Genomic DNA, 18,576 nt, shown 5'->3' with positions numbered 1-18,576 from the left:
CGAAAACCCCGAAGGCGTTTTGGTGCGCGCTGCGGCCGTCCGTCCGTCCGTGCTGTGACCCCTGCGTGGACGCCCGGGCGGAGGCCGGAGGGCGCGTGCCTTCTTCCCGCGCGCCTCCGAGGCTCGTCGCGCGGAGCCGCCGCGGGGACCCCGTCCCGTGGCGCTGCCACGCGCCCGCGCAGCTCCGCGCCGGGGCTCGCGCCGCGCTTCCCGCCCTTGCGCTGCGCGAGAGGTCGCGCGAGGGGTCGCGCGGGCCCCGTCGGGGCAGTGGGGCACCGACCGCGGGGGCGCTCGGCGGCCCCGGGCCGTGAGGCGGTACCGCCCCCCGAGGGGAAACGCGGCCCGGCACCGAACCGCGACCACCCCGCGCCTGCTGTCCCCTCCGAACCGTCCCGCAGACGGGCTCTGCAACGTTAACGACGCCGACGTCGGCTGCCCCCTCCGTCCCCCGCCCCGTGGGGGCAAAGGCCCGGCCCTGCCGCGCGCCGTGCCTCCTCGCGCGGCCCCGCTGAGGTGAGCCCGCGGCCGCCGGGTGCGGCCATTCCTGCGAAGAAGCGGCCCCAGCGCCGTCGGGGGGGCGGCTGGGCTCGGGCAGCGGCTCTGCCTGCTGGGTCCGGGACGGGCACGCAGCGCGCTACGGATCTGAGCCAAATCCCTTCCCGTGCCTCGGCGGTTAACGGTGTTCCGTAACTATTCCAACAGGGGGTTAGAAACCCGTAACTATTCCTGCGAGAGACTGGAAGAGAGAAAGGCTGCAGAAGGGCTATTTCCCATCGGTAGGTCAACTTGTTATTATTACAGTTTATTATTATTATTATTGCTATTGGTGCAGGTGTGTATCTGATACAGCCGTGTTTGCTGACACGTTGAGGTGTCCGCGTTCCTCCAAACCCAGCACGTGGCTCCGACCCGGTGTGCTCGGTGCAGCTGAAGCAAACGCTGTGTTCCATTTGTCGGAGCAGCAGCTAATTGCATGCATTTTATGTGAAGTACAATATTACTCTGCCCATGCGGAGCCGGCTTTTAATTTAATTATTCTGGAAAATAATCTGGTCAATTGCCCCTCCTTTGCCTTATTAAAATAACACAAATCGAGCTCCAAACGAGATGATCCACAGAAAGTAATCCGAAGTTCTACGGGTAATACTTTCTGCGATGCTTCACGTTAATAGTATATCGAATGGAATACAGCGATATATGCTTTGCAGATTTTGCACGAGTACACTATGCATATTTGATGACACATTGCATATTTTAACAAGGTTTTTAATGACTGATTGAAATGTTTGCTGAGATATTTTTTAAGAGCTGGAGGAGAACTGGTTGTGGAAAATGTGTGTAATAGAATAGTGATAAGGATGGGAGGGCTTTGATTGACAGCATGAGGAAGCAGATGGATGACTAGGTAGGTCAGAGGTAAAGATGCCTTTGACAGCTTTTTAAGTTCCTTTGGCCATTTTGGTCCAATGAATCATGCAAAACATGTGTACATTACTAAACTGATGTCTCCGCATCGTTTACTGTTGGAATCCTCATCTTTTCAAACCCACCCTAACCTTCTTTCATCACCACTTGACGTGCTATGTCTAAACTAGATTGCAAGATCCTAAGAAGGCAAGAATCTGTCTTGTATTACTTGTCAGAAAAAAAAAAAAAAAAAAAAGAAAGAAAAAAAAGAAAAAAAAATCACATAAACCTATGGAGCTAGAAGAACAACCGCGACAGATTGGCAGAATAGGCGTAAGGTGGGACACGTTCTTCTTAATTTTTGCTGTCTGGTCATCACTTCCCTCCCCTAGGTAGTGCTTGAAGGAGCTGTGGTGAACAATGATTTTTTTTCCCTCCAGCTGGCATAAATCTGGATCTTTATAAGACTGATAAGAGTCCTAATTGCAAAACTTTCCTTCTAACATTATGCAGTGAGTTCTGCTGCGATATTTAAAATGGTTTTCCTTGCAGTCTGTGTTTTCAGGTGCTTTGTATGCCCCTCACAAATTACTTTGTCAACTGGAAATGCTCTGGTTTGTCCCTGTGAAAGGTTACTGGTTTTGGAAATCTTATTTGAATTGCATAGGAGAATTTTAAATTCACTGTGATACAAAAATAGAATGTGTGTGTATTGGGAAAAGCAGAAAAAAAAGGATTTTGTGTGAAAGTATGCTTTCCAGGTACGGCTTCTGGATAAAATGGATCCAAGTTTTCATTTTAAGTATTAAAACTTGTCATGGATGTGGTCTCCGGTGGGGAATGTGTGACTAGCTAGGATCCGGGGGCAAAGTCAAAGGAAAAAATGGAAATAGCAGAGTGAGAAGTAGATGGAAAGCAACAGACTGTTTGCATTCAGTGCCCCATCTTCTCAGCTAGATAGATGTAATATGTTTGTAGTAGTCCGGAGAGCCACTCAGCTCAGTGATAACATTTTGCGCATTTATCAGAAAGTGTATTAATTTGGGAATACGCAGACAAAAGCACTGCTTGTTTCAGAGCACGTTCACCCGAAAGCTTTCCATTTGTTCCGATTTGTGCATCTGAAATATTTGTGTATCTTTGAAATGCATATATATAAATGTCTTGAAGTTCTGTGCATAGGCAATATTGTCCTTCTTACAGAGGTAGAATGATCATTCATTCTCAAAGATCCAAGGCTGCCATTCCTGATTAGGTATAACTTTTGGCCTGATAAAATATATTACACCATGAAATCGGTGATGATTTGTTCATGCTATCAGTGCAGTTCCTCAGGGTTGCTGTGTTTCTAACACAAAGGGGCTGATATGAGTATGAATGATCTTGTTGGTCTTAAGTTGACCTATTTTAGGTCAATTAATTGTTTCTTTTTCAAAATTTAAGACAGAATGAGTGAAAACTTCAGGTGCATTCCTTCTGTGTAAAAGTGTCCATAGTATTAGATTGTATTAGCGAGCATTTATTTCTTAAGCTTTAAATAAGAAACAGCTGGTTATGACTTTGAATCTGTTTTAAGAGACATTTTAGGTAAAATGTTGATAGCTTGTAAATGTGTATTCCTGCCTTAGTCTCTGATCGTGCATGCGAGTTCATATGTGTGAATAATGTAAAGTAAGAGGTCAGTCCTACAAAGACTATTCTCTTGTCTAAAAATTCACAGACGTAGATGTTTTCAGGATCAAGGCCTTTTTCGATAATTGTGATATTCGTGTACCTTGAAGTGACTGACTAATTTAGAATACACTTAATAATTTGATTTTTTTTTTTTAAATATAGTAGAAACACTGCATTGATGAGTTACCGAAGCACATCAGACAAGCTCCCACTTCAATCATTTGTAATACATTTTTTGGCTTGTTTGGGTCTATATACATATATACATATATACATATATACATATATACATATGTACATATATATATCTGCAAATTTTAATTTTCTAGTCCTGGCACTGACACTGAATTTAAACTTATTTTTAAAAGTCACATCTTAATTTCCATGGGGCATGTTATGGATTTGATTTCTGTAAGCAGGCTTCTTCCTTGTTATATGTTTAGTTATGCATTGACAATATTTGTTTATCCAAAGGCCGATAACATTGGCCTAGGACTAAAGGGAGAGGGTACAACACCAATATTTGCAGTTGAGAGAAAAATTGAGGTTGCAGGAAGATGTCCTAGTTTAGATGGAGACACCCACCCACCAAGAATTAAACTGAAATGACAAATGTAAATTAAGAAATGCTTTTGGTGATCGTTTAACACCTTGTTACAGCCTATTTACCTTTGTGGAAACGTTTACGTAAAGGGAGACGTTATTTATCGGGGATAGACCGCAGCTCAACCATCGGCTTTCGGTCTGTGGGGCTCTCCTGTCGGAGGTGCTGAGACAGTACGGTGCTGGCAGTGCTTGCTGTCTGCCTGGGGACACTCGGGGCTCATTCCCACGTGCTGCCATGTCTTCTGGGAACCCCTCCTCAGGGCCTCGCAGCGGCGCTGCCCTTCTGCCTGTTGCTCTGGGATCAGCGCCCGCATTTTATTAGATTCGATCTGTGGTGCAGTACTGCACAGAAATGGCTGCTTGCTGCACTGTGTCCCCTCTCATCAAACCTTTACAAAATTTCCCCCTTTCTTGAATTGTCACCAGTTTATCACTGTACTTCTGAAGCACCTTGAGCTTGTTGTGTTAGCAGAAGAGGGCACTGGGCTTAGATGAGATGCAAGGTGCTGAATGAAAGGTGGAAGGTTTTACTTTCTATTGACAGCTCCTGCATCAAGCCATTGAAAACACTGCGTGTCAGTGGTGAGGGGTAGGGACATTGTTCAAAAGGCTCTGGATTGTTTAGTAGCCTCTGTTAAGATACGATGAAAATCTCACGGAGGAGCTTGCAGTGCTTCTGAAGTCTGCTCATCCTTTCGACAGTCCTTTTTCTTGGACATATTACTGAGCAGTTACTTCAGATGCTAATAGAGGATCGGTATTTCTGGTATATATTAATTTTTAAATTATCTCTGATTAGATTACAGGAATAATTGAAGCTTCATTTGTGCTTATTGTCAAAGCTGTTCTTGATGCTTTAATTGTCTTTATAGTTAGATCAAAACCAACCTGGCTGATGTACACTGTGCAAGAATTTGTCCCCCTTTCAGGGGCAGTACTTAGGCCAACAGGATCCTTTAGTATTAAAGAAATGTTCCGAAGTTGAATGGAAGGAATTAGTCAGATATTTTCAGCCTTATACATGTCAAAATTTTTGAAATGCCCATTTTTACACATTTTAGAGTCTTATTTAGAGTAGCTCTTTTTCTTCTGCGTTGAATAGGATAAAAAACCCCAATGTTAATGTTCTGTGTAGTATTTTTAAGCACTTTAGTGTTTCAGTCAATGTATTTCCTCACATTGTTCACTTAAAATTTTTGTCTGATCATTATTGATATCAATGAATATTATTTAAAATATTTTAATTTTTAATTGCAATCTGATTCTTTTTTAAAAGGAGACCTAAACTGAAGTAACATGAAGTGTAACAGCAGAAATAAAAACTTACGTAATAACACATGGATGTAAGATTGCTTCAGGAATTTGTTTCCCTACATGCCATGTAGGTGGATGTAGTTTAAAAGGCCAAATCCACAGTGGTCCATTGGCAGCATATGCTCATTTTTGCATGAAAATAAGCTCATTTTACATTATACTGGAGAAACAACCCAAATAATAGTCCTGTTACAATGTAAAGTTCTGCAGCTACATACACAGATGTCTTTAGGATGAGCACCTAAGTCTGTTTTGCCTTGGCAGTGTTGCCTGCTGTTGATTCCGGGGTGTTTTTACCCCTTGGTAATGAAACTGCAGTTCTATCACCACGTTCAAATTCCCCATTGATAGAGGGTCAAGGGCAATGCTGGTACTAAATGTATGCTCTGCTAAGTGGTAACTGTATTTAATTTTGTCATTATTTTGATACCTACAGATGCACCAGATAAGGATCCAGGAGAGTTTAAGTCTCCTCTACGTAGCTGAGTCTTTCTTTGAGGTTGGGTTTGCTGTCAGTTCAGTGCTCTGAAATCACTTGTGTGGCATGGTGCTGTTGCAGAGGACAGGCTGCCTGGCGGGCGGGTGCAAGGGCAAGGCTGCAGCAACTGGACATTTCCCCTCAGAGGCAGGTGGGCATGGGATGAGTTTACCCATAACACAAAAGCTCTCCCCAGAGAGTTATTTAGGATACTATGTGCATTGTTGAATGCCTGGCTGATGCAACAGGAGCTCCCTGAGCGGATGCAAATACACGAGTAGTCCCCAGGCAGCCTCAGGTCTCCTTCCATGGAAGACCTCCAGAGGTTCCATGAGCTCCAGCCTCTGCCTTGCTCTCCTGCACCTGTTTCCTCACTGGGGATGGCTTCCTCCGAGGCTGGTTCTGTTCAGAGCTTGAGCATGTAGGCGAGTGCTCTTTCCTTTTGTGGAGGATGCTTTAACAAGGGTCTTTTCTTACTCAGGATTAGTGAAGAGGAAGAGATGTGTGGAAGGCTGCTTTATTTTGTATCCAAATGCTTTTATTTCCATTTACTGAGTTTCTTGTGGATGTAAAGTACTTAACTCGTATAAAAATATATATATATTTATATAAGTGTGTCTGTTTTTGAGTTTTACCTGAGATAACAGGGTGTCTCTTTGTTAGTTTTCTCCTATGCAGCAAATAACAGGCAAACTTCTCATATTACGGGGGTTGCATTATAATTTATAGGGCCACCGCTGAACTGAGCTCGATTCTTTAGAACTTATTTATTAGCTTTGCATTTTTAACATCATTTTCTAAAAGACTATCATCAAGAGGATATCTTAATAATACATTTTAATCAGGTTATTTTGTGTAAGAATATTTAAACTTTTAAGAAATTCTAGTCTATTCTGCAATTGAAAGAATATATCACATCTATCTGATATATATTTCACCTATAGGATGAAATATTCACCTTTTGCATTCTCTAGTAATTCAGTATTATTTTTTCTGAATTGTAGGAGAATACTGTAGCAGCAATATGCTTTTTTTTTCCTTTTTTTTTTTTCCCAGGGTTACATAGACATACTATTTTGCTTGAGAGATATTGGATTTTATACATCTTATCCTATTTTTTCTTTGCTGTTTTTCACTACAAAGTAGTCAGTATAATGCAGCTTTAGTTTATCTTTTGCATATTTTTCACATTGTTGCGTCCTATTTAGGAGCAACTCATCTGGAGTTTTACTGCACGTCATTAGATTTTTCTTCCCTTTTTTTATCTAAGGCATTGTACAGAAAGATCAGCATGGTTATTGTAATACTCTTTGCAAAGTTTTATGATATATTACAGTGTTTGCAGTGACGACCCACAGCTCCTCTGAGGCTGGAAATTTTTCTTGAGCATCTCCACCATCAGACTGTGGGGGTGCACATGTATGAAAGCTTGCGTAGGGTACCAGCTCTCATGGAGTTACATCTAGATTTGTATTCTAGCTGTAAATCACACAGCTGTGTGAAGAATAGCCTCTGCAGTCTGAGAGATGCGTCTCTAGTTTCTTTCTCATCCACAGTTACTAGTGGCTTTGTTTCTGACACTTTCCAAATTTTGATACGTAATACAATCAATTATTGTGCACCTACATGCTGAAGCTAGAGGCTGTTTTTCATCTGTTCATGTCACAATTAGTTATGTAAATAGCAACATATGCTGCAGTGATCACCCTGCCTTTGTAGAAGTGTTGGCTCAGGCTCTGCTTAGAAGTTAGCTGGCAGAGGTGCTTGGTGCTTGGTGCCACAAACTCTGAAGACAGCACCTTCTTCATCAGTTTTCTCTTGAGTACAGTGTTTTGTCTGCAGCACTTGTTTATACACCAAAGCCAATACATTTCGGTAGTCAGACTTTTATGATTCTCAACATTCTGTTTTGATTCATATGTAGAAGTATGTGGGTAATTGCAGGTGCGCTATTGGACACCTCCCATTTGTGTATATTATTCCATTTAGGTTACTTTTTGAAGTCTGAACTTGTGCTTCTCCCTACTGAGTTTGAAACCAGCCCTTTAGTGAGATTTGGGGGGGGGTATCTTATTAGATTGCATTATTGGTTATTCCCATGTGAAAACCTTACTATTGTCATCTCTTCAATATCATCAAATATTCCCATGTCTTTTTGCAAAATGCCTCAGTTAAAGAGTGTAATTCAAAAGGTAGGTTGGCAAAGCAGCAAACTGCAAACGGTGTTTTAGGAGTGCTCACATGCAAATTGGTTTGCTTTTCAATTTTTCCTCTAAGATTCTGCTGGAGCCCTGATGAAACCTGCAGTGTGGTGCAGCTTTTGGTGCTGGGTTTTTCTGTAGGGCTTCTGAGTATACAAACTGCAAGTTTCCATTGTTGGACCTAGAGAAACTGGACAGGCTTGCAGAACCTTATTATCTAATAGCTTTGCTCTACCTCTCTGCACAGGGGGCTTCCTTTAAAGATAATTTTGGTTTGCAGTGCTTTACATTGTGGCACTATGGGGTATTTGTTTGATACAGAAGCTCCTCCAGAATTCACTAACAAAATTAACTAAACACTTAGTGTATCTCCGTGCCACTGCTTTTGAGAATCATCACATATTACTTGTATCTATGTGATAACACCATATTGCCAAGGGCATATGACAGTAAAGCAGCAGTGTAATAGTCAACAGGAGCTTAATATCTGGGACAAGATTGAATTTGGATGCTGTGAAAAGCCTCTGAAAAATCATTCAAACATTGCTCAGGTGAGAATCCAAGACTCCACTGTGGATTGATGGAAAATGTCCTTAGATATTTTAAAGAGTTTACAGACTAGGTAACATACATGTATTTAAGGAGTAGTTTGGAGACTGCTGGGTGCACAGACTAAAAATAAAATGTGCCGAGTGAATATATTTCCTCGTAGATGAGGAAAATTCCTAAACCTAAGACAGCCAAATAATGAAGGTAGCATAGTCTGAAAGGCAGTAAAGAAAATCCCGTTGTACTGTAAAACTGTGTTGGAGGAAAGGACGCACCAATCAACAGGCTGTGCAAACAGGTTTTCATCAGAATCCTTCATCTGACATCTTCCATCGGGATCATTGACAAATAGTTACCCGAACGAGATCTTTTGTTTTAGTGAAGATCAAGCATTAGTCTTTTTGAGCTGGAAGATTTTAATTCCAGTGTAATTCTACATAGTGAGTACATTAGGCTCTTCTTAGGATATGGGTTTTTGTTAGCAAACGTCTTCTGTTCCGTCATAATTAAAGCATTCATGTTACTAAATTTCTGAATGTGTATTGTGCCTCATGAAAGAGTAAATTCCCTTTATAAAGTGTCCTGTTGATACAGTAGCAGCTACCTTTCACTGAGATATTGATATCTGTGCTAATTAAAATTACTTTTTCAGTCCTCAGCACTTAAATTAGTCTTTTAAAACCCTTTTCCATTAAGACATGTAACATCTTTGCATAGGCAAATACTTTAAAAGAAACTATAATTATGCTCATCATATTATTGATGCTGAATGCTGAATGTAGTAGCAAGGAGATTAATTTGACCTGATCAACGGATTGAAATGCTATTTTTGTAAGTATTTTTTTCTTTGAAAGTCAACCTATTCTCCAAATGTACTTAAAATGTTAATAAACTATTAAATGAACAAGTAACACTATATTCAGCATTTTTACACCATTTCTACAGTGGGTAAAATTGTAGTATAAAGTTGGTGTATACTCGATAACAATTTACATGTTTATTTTACCATCTGGTAAATGTGTAAACGATATTTTGAGAAGCACATTTCAAATTCACTTTAACAACTTATCCCCGACAATATGTATCCTATCTCATGTACTGACTAGAAGGATTTTGAAAACCTCTCAGAAAGAAATGCAGTAACAAAACATATAATTTTTTTTTGTGATGCTTAAGATCAAGCTTAGCTTCAAGCGAAGGTCTCAATATTTGTGAACTATTGTGGTATGTTAGTGGTGTTAAAGAGAGATTTCAGGCTATTTTACACACCATGGTATAAAGATATCATATCATCTTCCCTAAAGAAACCATAGGGTGCATAGGTAGTAATAACAAAACAAATACAGTTTGCTATGTTGATGTCTAACTGTATTGTATCCTTTCCAGGGGGTTTGAATTTGCTATCTCTTGTGTCTAAATATGGGAAGCTCATTATTAGAAGTGTTACAATGAACCCCAAGTGGATTGCTTTTCTCATGTACTTTAACAGCACTTTGACACTGCAGCCTTCTGCCTTTTTATTTTAGTCTTCTGTTTATTGGTCTCTCTGGATTAAATTTCAAGCACTTTCTTAAATGTAACAAACTAGGGAACGTTCTGTTGTAGCTTGGCTTTTCTTCACTCTTTCCTAGCTGTTACTAAACTTAACTGGGGGAAGAAAAAACCCAAAAGGCTCCCTTTTCTCCTTCTCAAACCCCAGTAAAATTAAAAAAACCCCATCCTGAAAGCAACTCTGCCTGGAGAACACCTCCACACTAATTACCATCTGGCCGATCTGCAAATGAGGTTTGAGAGCAGATTTCAAATGTAGGCTCCAGCTAGTCTGTGACTTGTATTAATCCATTAGTATTTATGAAGAGAGTTGAAAACATTTAGGCAGCTAGAGAGAAGGCAGCATTTAACTTTTGGAAATCCAGTTAGGTACATACTTGTTCCTTCTTTGACGAGGAACCTGCTCAGCAATGCTCCCTTCGTGTCTGTAGCAGCCAGTTTTCCATGAGTATAGACGTCAAGGATTTGCATCTGGGAGAGAAACAACCAGGCACCACTCTTAAAACACATATTAAAATGCACTGGTAAAAAATGCTACATAGAAAACAATTTGTTTAAATTCTAGTTAACTTCTGTATCAAAGTTAATGAATCTAAAAACAATATTTGTTTTCAGTTATGTGCTATTTCAACATATGGGGAGAAAATAGTGATAATAATAAACCACAAATTTAATCTTAAAACATATATTTGTATTCTTCTACAAGCTAATTAAGCTCACTGAATTTAACAGTACTGATTTGTTTAATTTAGACATTAAATGCATTTCACTAATGAATTTCAGGTTTAGCAGCTTTTTTCTCTTCCCTCACAGAAAGATTAGACAAGACCTTTCCTGATTGTAAATCAGCACAATCAAAGATGATATAATTGTTAGCAGGCTGTTAAATTTTGTTTTTCACCTGTCTTCCCTTTGCTCGCTGCTTTTTCTGTCTCAGCTCTGTGAAAAAGTGCTGTCAACCTTGTGTAAACAATAATTTATTATTTTGTTTTTAATGAAAAAACAACCCAGAAGCCCTTTCAGCAAAAGAGCAGTAGTGTTTAGGACACCTGCTGCTGTAAGAGATCTCTGTACAATGTCTAATCACTTCATACGTAAAATCCTAGCTGAAAATACCTGGAACATGCAGAACCAAATCAGAGTTTTGTAAAGCCAAGAGCAGTTTTTAATATACTGAAAACATCTTTCTCTTTAGATAGGCTACTGATAGCTGTTAATGTGGAAGTAAATATCCAAGAAATTGCTTAAAGGTTTAAAAGTGACTTCTGATTGGAATCACCTGGAAAAAATGGGCAACACCTGGAAAATCTGCTTGATAGTGATCTACAGCTACTTCCTGAAATGGCACAGGTTTGGAGGTATGTTACTCATGGGCTGGGCCTTGAGTATTAGAAAGATTTTCTTTTCTGTATTGTATTAGAACTTTAATATGGCAATTTTTCTATGAAAAATAATTTTGTTCTCTAAGTATTTGCTGTCATACATGGTGCTTGCTAACGCCAGGTAGGAATCTGCCCATTACCCTGTCTGTGATCATGCTTACCACAGTGGACTCCAAGAATAGTTCTTTTGGCTTGAAAAACATAAGCTGCATGCTGGCTTAAAATAATGCTTTCTTTTTAGTGAAATATTATCCAAGCTCACTTAAAAAATATTATTTAAAAAAATGACCTTTCAACAAAGTCAGTTAAAATTATATGTTTGATTCTCATATAGTTAATAACTGGTGCTCCTAGGCCTCAGAAGCTTCCCCCCTCCCCACGCTTTTCAGTTTGTCTACTTATTTCCAAAAATCGTAAATATCATACTTTGTATTCAGTACTCAAGTTTTGAAAATAAAATTGTAAAATAAAATGTGACTTTTTGCTTTTATAGGCTTTGATAGTGACTAAAATGGATCTTTGAAAGTGACATAAATACATAAATGTAGATTAATACATTTATTTCAGACTACCATATGGAAAAGCTTATTACGGGGGCATGTGGAGCACAAAGCCAATTAGAGATATTCTTACTTCTTACTGTGGGCCATTGCCTTCTTCCCTATATTCTCTGTAAGCTAAACTGAATAGCTTTTACAAAAAAATATTAAGCTAAGGGTATTGTCATAAATTCTCTCTTTATGTACTCCTGTTCTTTACTGACAGTCAGATTTGCATCAAAGAACATGACACTAGTGACTTGCTGGCAGCTTAAGTAATTGGGGGAAAAAGCAGTTATTCATACGGAAACAGGAGTTGGCTCATTACAGCCAATCACCTGAACAGCAAATGGTATGGCTGCCAATAGATGGAGAAAAAGGCAAGTCTAGTGGAAAATAGGAGCATTTAAAGGCCAAGAAAAGACATATGGTCTGTCTATGCTTGCCTTATATGCTCGGAAATTATATATTAAGCTACAATATAGCCACTACCTTAATGTGAAAATTCTCCTTTTTTTTCCATCTTCATCTTGAGAAATTTAACAGATTTGGTTAGTAATAACTGACTTGTGCTTTTGTGTCAGTATTTAAGTTCTATACAAAAATGATACCTGCACTGGATGTTGTCTTGTATTTGATTCTGTTATGGTCTTAAAGGATGTATCTGAGAAGAAAACTCTTTTATAGCAGATGCAAATGTGAGTCTGTTCTGTCCTTTACAGGTGTCTGTATTTTCATGAGAGAAGACAAAAGAAGAAAGCAAATCATTCTTGGGAGCTGTTTTTCAGAAGGTAGTCCTGTGGTGGTTATATGAAATGATTTGCGTCTTCAAGAACAGTACATATTTTTATCTCATTTGTTGTGTCATAATTTTAATTGATTGCAGTAACATTTTCCTTTACTCTTTGAAGTATATAGTAATATTCCTGTCATGAAGTAAGAGTCCACATTGGCCTGTGAGTTTCAAATCTACTGGACTTGTTGAGGTAGTTACCTGATAATCTTTCTGATAAGGAATTAATAAAAGGTTGAGAATACAGCCTTTTAAAACTTGTTTCTTATATAGACACATCTTATGTGAGAGATCGGATTCTGGGGCATCTAAAAACAGTTTGAATTTTAAAAAGATTTTATGGATTTTATGTAGTCTAAGGTCTGCAAAGCCTCATAACATCTCTTATTTTTATTATTTTTCTTCATGAGCTTGTTAGTTTTTCAGTTTTTTTTTTTTTTTTTTTTTTTACATTTTAAATAGATTCGTTATTGTGACCCATCCCAGGGTATGCATTCGTATGGAATTCTGCCTATTTTTTTTTTTTTTCTAAGGCTGTGCTCTGAAGTCCCGTAGTTTCTGCTTTCCAGAGAAATACTGATACAGTAACCCACTTAGAACCCTGACATTATCCTTCTTGCTCTAAATCCTCCATTTTATGTATTTGAAAGAGTATCTGAAAGATGTATCTGAAAATAACATCGTTATTTCAGGTTTGCATTCATGGATTCCAGAGAAACAGAGTATTTTAAATACCACAAAATTTCTCTAGAAGTAAGATACACAAATGTATTTTCACTCCTGAATTCATTGTAGTGTTATAGGGATGATGAAGTTTAGATTTTTGTTTTGAAGGAAATTTCGGAGTTAATGCAGGAGCAGTGGATGGAAAAATTATTACTGTAACTAGCTTGCATTTAAAATTTGACATGTGATAGATGTTATGAAAACCATGGAATTTGGAGCTATATAAAGCTATGTATATTCTTATATGACATAACTACATCTATAGAGATTCTAATTGGATCCCATGACATGATACACTTGCAGCTCTTCCCCTACCCTTGCCAACGTTAGGTCCTTTCGCAAGTACTTCTGTTCTGCTCCCTCTGACTGCTTCTTTGCGGGTGAGTGACCTGCTGGCTTCATTTCTCTGTCTCATTTCTGCACAAACACAATAAAATTATCTTAGCTGGTGACCCTTCTGTCAAGGAATGGCAGAAGTGCAGCTACTTCATACACTTTGAATCTGACACACGTCCTACAAGGTTATTTTGGGGTGTATGAGGTGCAAGGTAGAAAGAAGTAAATGCTTGCACAATTCTGAAAAAATGCTGTGAAGAGAAGTTCTTATGAAAATACTATTTATTCTGGGATCACCCTGCATTTAAAGTAGTACAAAGTTTTATTTCAGGAGGTTCCATCTTAATGACCACTTTTATGCACATCCAAAAATCACTGTGTAACTCTTCAACAAATCCTTAACAGGTAAAAACAGTATAAGTAGCAGGAGCCTTCCCTCAGTAGTGTACATCGGAATCACTCATTTATTGTAGCTCCAATTAATGATATTACAAGTTACACTTGTAAATTCCCCCACACATAAATGAAAGCACAGAACCCTTCCATTTAGTTAACCATCTTCCAGTTACCTGGCACTTTCCCCATCCCTTGCAAGATCTCAAATATTTAATTAGACTCTTAAAAAAAAAATTATGTTTTTGAATTACTTATTATTATTATTATTCCGCCCCCCCTGCCGCCCTTCTCCTTCATTCAGTTTGTTGAGTTGTAATTCTTGTTGGCCTGATGCCTTGGCAGCGTTCAGCAGTTCTAATTGCCTGCATAGTCTGGCCTAGTCATGGAGCCTTTTAACTTTCATTCAGGCTTCTAGCAATATCAGCCTCACTGGTCACAAGCTTCCCACTCAGGTTCCATTTGTAGCCCTTTCGCTGATTACTTGTTATGTATTTAAAGAGCTCCATACTGTTTATTTCATTTCCTATTTGAGATAGTCTGTTTGCTTAATTTTTTAATGCTAATTTAATTTTAAACATATAGGGCTGCCTTCCTGGTCAAACAAGCCAGAATTTTGCATCCATATGTTACATTAAATAATAATAATACAACAAATAATAATCATTGCTTTCTTCTTCTACAGTGTCTACCATTCAATGATCTGAAAGCATTCTTCTTTTACAAGTGGTAAAATGGTATCAAGAGACATGAACTACTTATTAAACATTATGTATGACATCTGTTACAGAGCCAGACATAGGACTGAGTAGTTTGTTTTTCTCTAATAGCAGCTAGTCTTATAATTGCAATATGCTATAGCAATTGTTAGGTTAAAATATGCTTGGATTGAATGGGCTGTACCCTCGTAGAAATACGCATAGATGCATTGTAGAGATGTTTGTTCTTACAATATCACCTTTGATGGTGTGGTGTATAGGATACATAACAGAACAGATATTCACATGGACTCTGAAAAACTTATTATCCTCTGTTGTCATAATTTGTGTTGATTTTAGAGTCATTCTTGTTAATCACTAAATGACAAACCCAGTAAATTTTTGTCTCATTTTGTTTTCTGTGTGAAGATCTGGCATTCCCCCTTGACTAGATTTCAGCAAACTTCTTGGTTCCTATGGCTGTAATAACACTTCGTATCTCTGTGGAGATAATATGTTGTCATTATAACCTCTGCTTTTATGATTTGAATGTGTCCCCTTTCAGTGCTAGATAGCATACAGAGATTGATTAAAAATGATCTATCACCCAGTTTTGTTTTTTGAAGTTGACTATACCCAGCAGGTAATAATGGCTCTAGACTGTGAGAGCTACCAGGACCTTGCCCATGGCCTCGTCCAAGATTGTATTCCCATGTATGTTTGCTCTGCAGGAGTCATTAGCTGATCCTTAATGCTTGCGCTTGCCTTTTAGGATATGAATGCTAATATTCACTGTCATTACATACTTAGAGGAAATGATTACATGCTTGTGTTCTTGTTTCTAAGGTCAGATAATGAAACACAAGTGCAAATTAAAAACAACGTGATTGTATCAGTTGCATATGTGAGCAAAGGTCAACCAACTGAAAAGAAGCAGCTTTCACAACTGGCTGGAGAAAGTTCCCTGACATGACGGTGAGCTTCATGATGTTATTTCCATAATTTTCAGGAGTGAAATTAGGTTAGTCTCTAATGCGATAAAAGGATTGCTAAGGTTTTCTTCATAGGAATAGCAAGGTGAACTAGAAGGGTAGCAGCAGAGGTATGTGGAAGTAAATGGTTATATCATATCCTTGAAAGAAAAATCTTAAAATGGAATCTGGTTGTTTTCCTAAGGCAAGAACAACTCAAACTGTGATCATTTCTGAAAAGCAACCTGTTTGCTGCAGATACAAGATTTCATTTGTAAAATAAGCTTATCTGGTATGTCTGATTATTTTATATTTTTTCTTTGTTTGATCAGTGTGTATACTGAGCTCAGTGTTAGGCATAAGTTGGTGCTCATGGATGCATTTGGGCTTCTCTCGGATAAGGACTGTGTGGGCTTTTGAACAATAGTCTGCCAAGCAATTTATCATGAATCCTAATTGTTTGAGCAAACAGTTGTTCTTTTTCTCCAGCAAATGCTGTTGTATCCACATTATTAACATAGTTATGTATAGTTGCTTTGAAAATCATTCTTGATTTGAAGAATTCTAATGCTTCGTACAGTGATTATGCAAAAGTCTCATGTATAAGCAATACCGATGTTACTGGAAGCGCCTCATATAGAGTCCAAATATAGCAGATCAAATCAAAACTGTGCTACATCTTAAGCAACTGTTGACCCATTTCCATATCAAATTGGTTTCTGTCAAAGAAGACTTTGCTTTTTCTTTAGAGGTATTTACTTGTGCTGTGCTGCTCAAGTATGGCAATGACACATTTTATTCTAAGGTCACTTAATAATGGGTCAATTGATTTTTATCACTGCTTGTTTATTAACACCTTTCTGTTTAATAGAGTGTCATAATGAAAAGCTTGTTTCTGCTCTGTAACATGCGACCATACCACCAATTCCTGTAAAATCAGCTGCTATAGTTCAGCACGTGCAGAGAGTCAGTGTAAGGTGCCATGTCACGTGCGGGATGACTACCGATTGCCTTGATCAGCTCAGTCCTAAGTCTCTAACTTCCATAAATGATGGGGAAACTCTGCTTTACAGATTTCACTCTGACCTTTGTTTATCCTCCTCTTTTTTTTTTCTTGGAGGGGGAAGTGAGGGGGAGCAGAGTTGCAGAATTAATAGGACATAGAATATCAGTAAAATTTCAGAGGCTGCTATAAATACCTAGAGTAGGAAGAAGGTGAATTGTTAGCGGTGTGACTTGTTTGTGTCACTTTGTTAGAACATTAGCAGTACCTTAATATAGATTTTGTTTTTTCTTCTAATGATACTTTTGTTTCAGTGGGGAGGGGATGGGTAAAATTTGCTACTGCTGTTTTTCTGGCATTAATTGCAGCTGCCTTCTGCTGCTCCCAGCAGCTCTTCCTGGCACGGCCTTGGGCCCTCTAGTGGACCTCCACTGCTTGCAGCAATTTCTCTGCCAAAAAGCTTGTTTCTGTTTCTGTGTTGTTTGTTAGGGTTACACTATTGTATGTGAAAATCGACACAGACAGTGTTGCTGAGTATTAAATCTGAGATTCAGATATTTTAAAGCAGCATTCATTTCTTGCATAAAGTACATAACCTAGGCTGTAGGCCAGGTTATGCAGTTGTCATGGCAGAGCCCTTACTCTAAATAATATGCTATGCTGAACAGTATCAGGCCCCACCTACAGAATCAGTTATGTGTCAGTGTTACTTGAACATTTCCACTTCAAAATATCAGCAATTTACTTTTTCTGGTGATCTACTTGTTATCTCTTTCATGTGTGCTATTGTCTAAAATATAAGCCTCTTTCAAAATGTAAGCATTATAGAAAATGATAAAGAATAAATGCAATATATTGTTTAGGTGGTTAATATATTTATAGACTTCAGTAACCGTTCAGATTTTTCAAGTATACAGGAATATCACTTGTAAATTAATATATTTGTCTTTCTTTAGTCTTTCCTTTGAAAAGGGAGTTCTGGTCACTAGGGAGAACAGTGCTGTTAAGATAATAGTTTTCATTAAAAGTCAGACTTCTCTGATGGAATATTTTTATGTATCACCTCCCAAAAGAAATTTCCAATCTCTGTTGGCAGAAGCTACTCTTTCCTCCCGAAGATCAGTAAGTCAGAAATAAAAACAACAAACCTGCATGGCTTTGTATCTCATGTCAAAGGTGATACCATTAGAAAGCATAGCTGTTTCTGTTACAGTGCCAGGGGATGGTCCAGAACTAGCTGACAGGTATGGGAATTCTGTATTTTATAGATTAGCCTAAATCACAATGTCAGCAGGCAGGATACAGCCTATTCCAGAGGCCTTGGAGCTCCTGGTCCTCAGTGATGCTGGGCAACATGTAGAGGACCTCTGGAAGCATGGAGCTGTTAAGGGTCCAATGTCCCATGAGGTTGATTGTCAGTCCTGACTGGTCTGGACAATAACCTGTGATGGAATGTTTTCACATCAGAGAATGAAGATTTGTTGAAAATTGCATTTTAAATGGAGATAATTTGATTGAAGAAGCATGAAAAGCCAAGAAACATACCCAGGTCCCAGATGGCTCCTTGCCAGCCTGGTATTCTCTGCTTCCATGTTTCTGATAATCTCTATATCAGGCTGATCTCACAAGTAGAAAGTTTCAGATCTTGAGCTTTCCCCGTCTCACTGATCGAACTCTTATGCCTGAAGGATGTGAGTTTCTTGTTGCTTTGGTCCCTCTCAGAAGCCCTAGACAGCTGATGGGAACTCGAAAACTGTGAGGCTTTGAAATTACTAGGCAAGCCAGGGTTTATCTCATCAGGTCATGTTTTAACTTTTGTTTACTGCTATCAATTATGTTATTGTAATGCTAATTTCTGAATGCTACAGAAGCAAGTCCTACATTTGTCATAGTGTTTTATGTTGTCTCTGGTGGCAGACTGTCAATGTGCTAGATGTACTTGAGAATTTTATAGC

At 38.8% G+C, this 18,576-nt stretch overlaps 1 protein-coding gene and 1 long non-coding RNA gene across 2 annotated transcripts in view; both read left to right on the top strand.

The window, feature by feature from the left end:
- On the top strand, positions 243–12,791 carry LOC110400484. The gene is made up of 4 exons (XR_002439886.1): positions 243–513; positions 703–776; positions 10,976–11,138; positions 12,424–12,791. It is a non-coding gene; the product is annotated as an uncharacterized LOC110400484 (long non-coding RNA).
- SLC4A10 (solute carrier family 4 member 10) overlaps positions 15,501–18,576 on the top strand; it is a 180,236-nt gene continuing 177,160 nt past the window's right edge. Inside the window, exon 1 of the mRNA XM_021399398.1 lies at positions 15,501–15,622. Within this exon, the coding sequence (XP_021255073.1) occupies positions 15,617–15,622 (6 nt within the window). The 5' untranslated portion in view covers positions 15,501–15,616. The remainder of the gene's footprint in view (positions 15,623–18,576) is intronic.

Source organism: Numida meleagris, chromosome 5, assembly GCF_002078875.1.
Source record: "Numida meleagris isolate 19003 breed g44 Domestic line chromosome 5, NumMel1.0, whole genome shotgun sequence".
In the NCBI taxonomy this organism is placed as follows: Eukaryota; Metazoa; Chordata; class Aves; order Galliformes; family Numididae; genus Numida; species Numida meleagris.
This window is presented reverse-complemented; position numbering and strand designations above follow the sequence as displayed.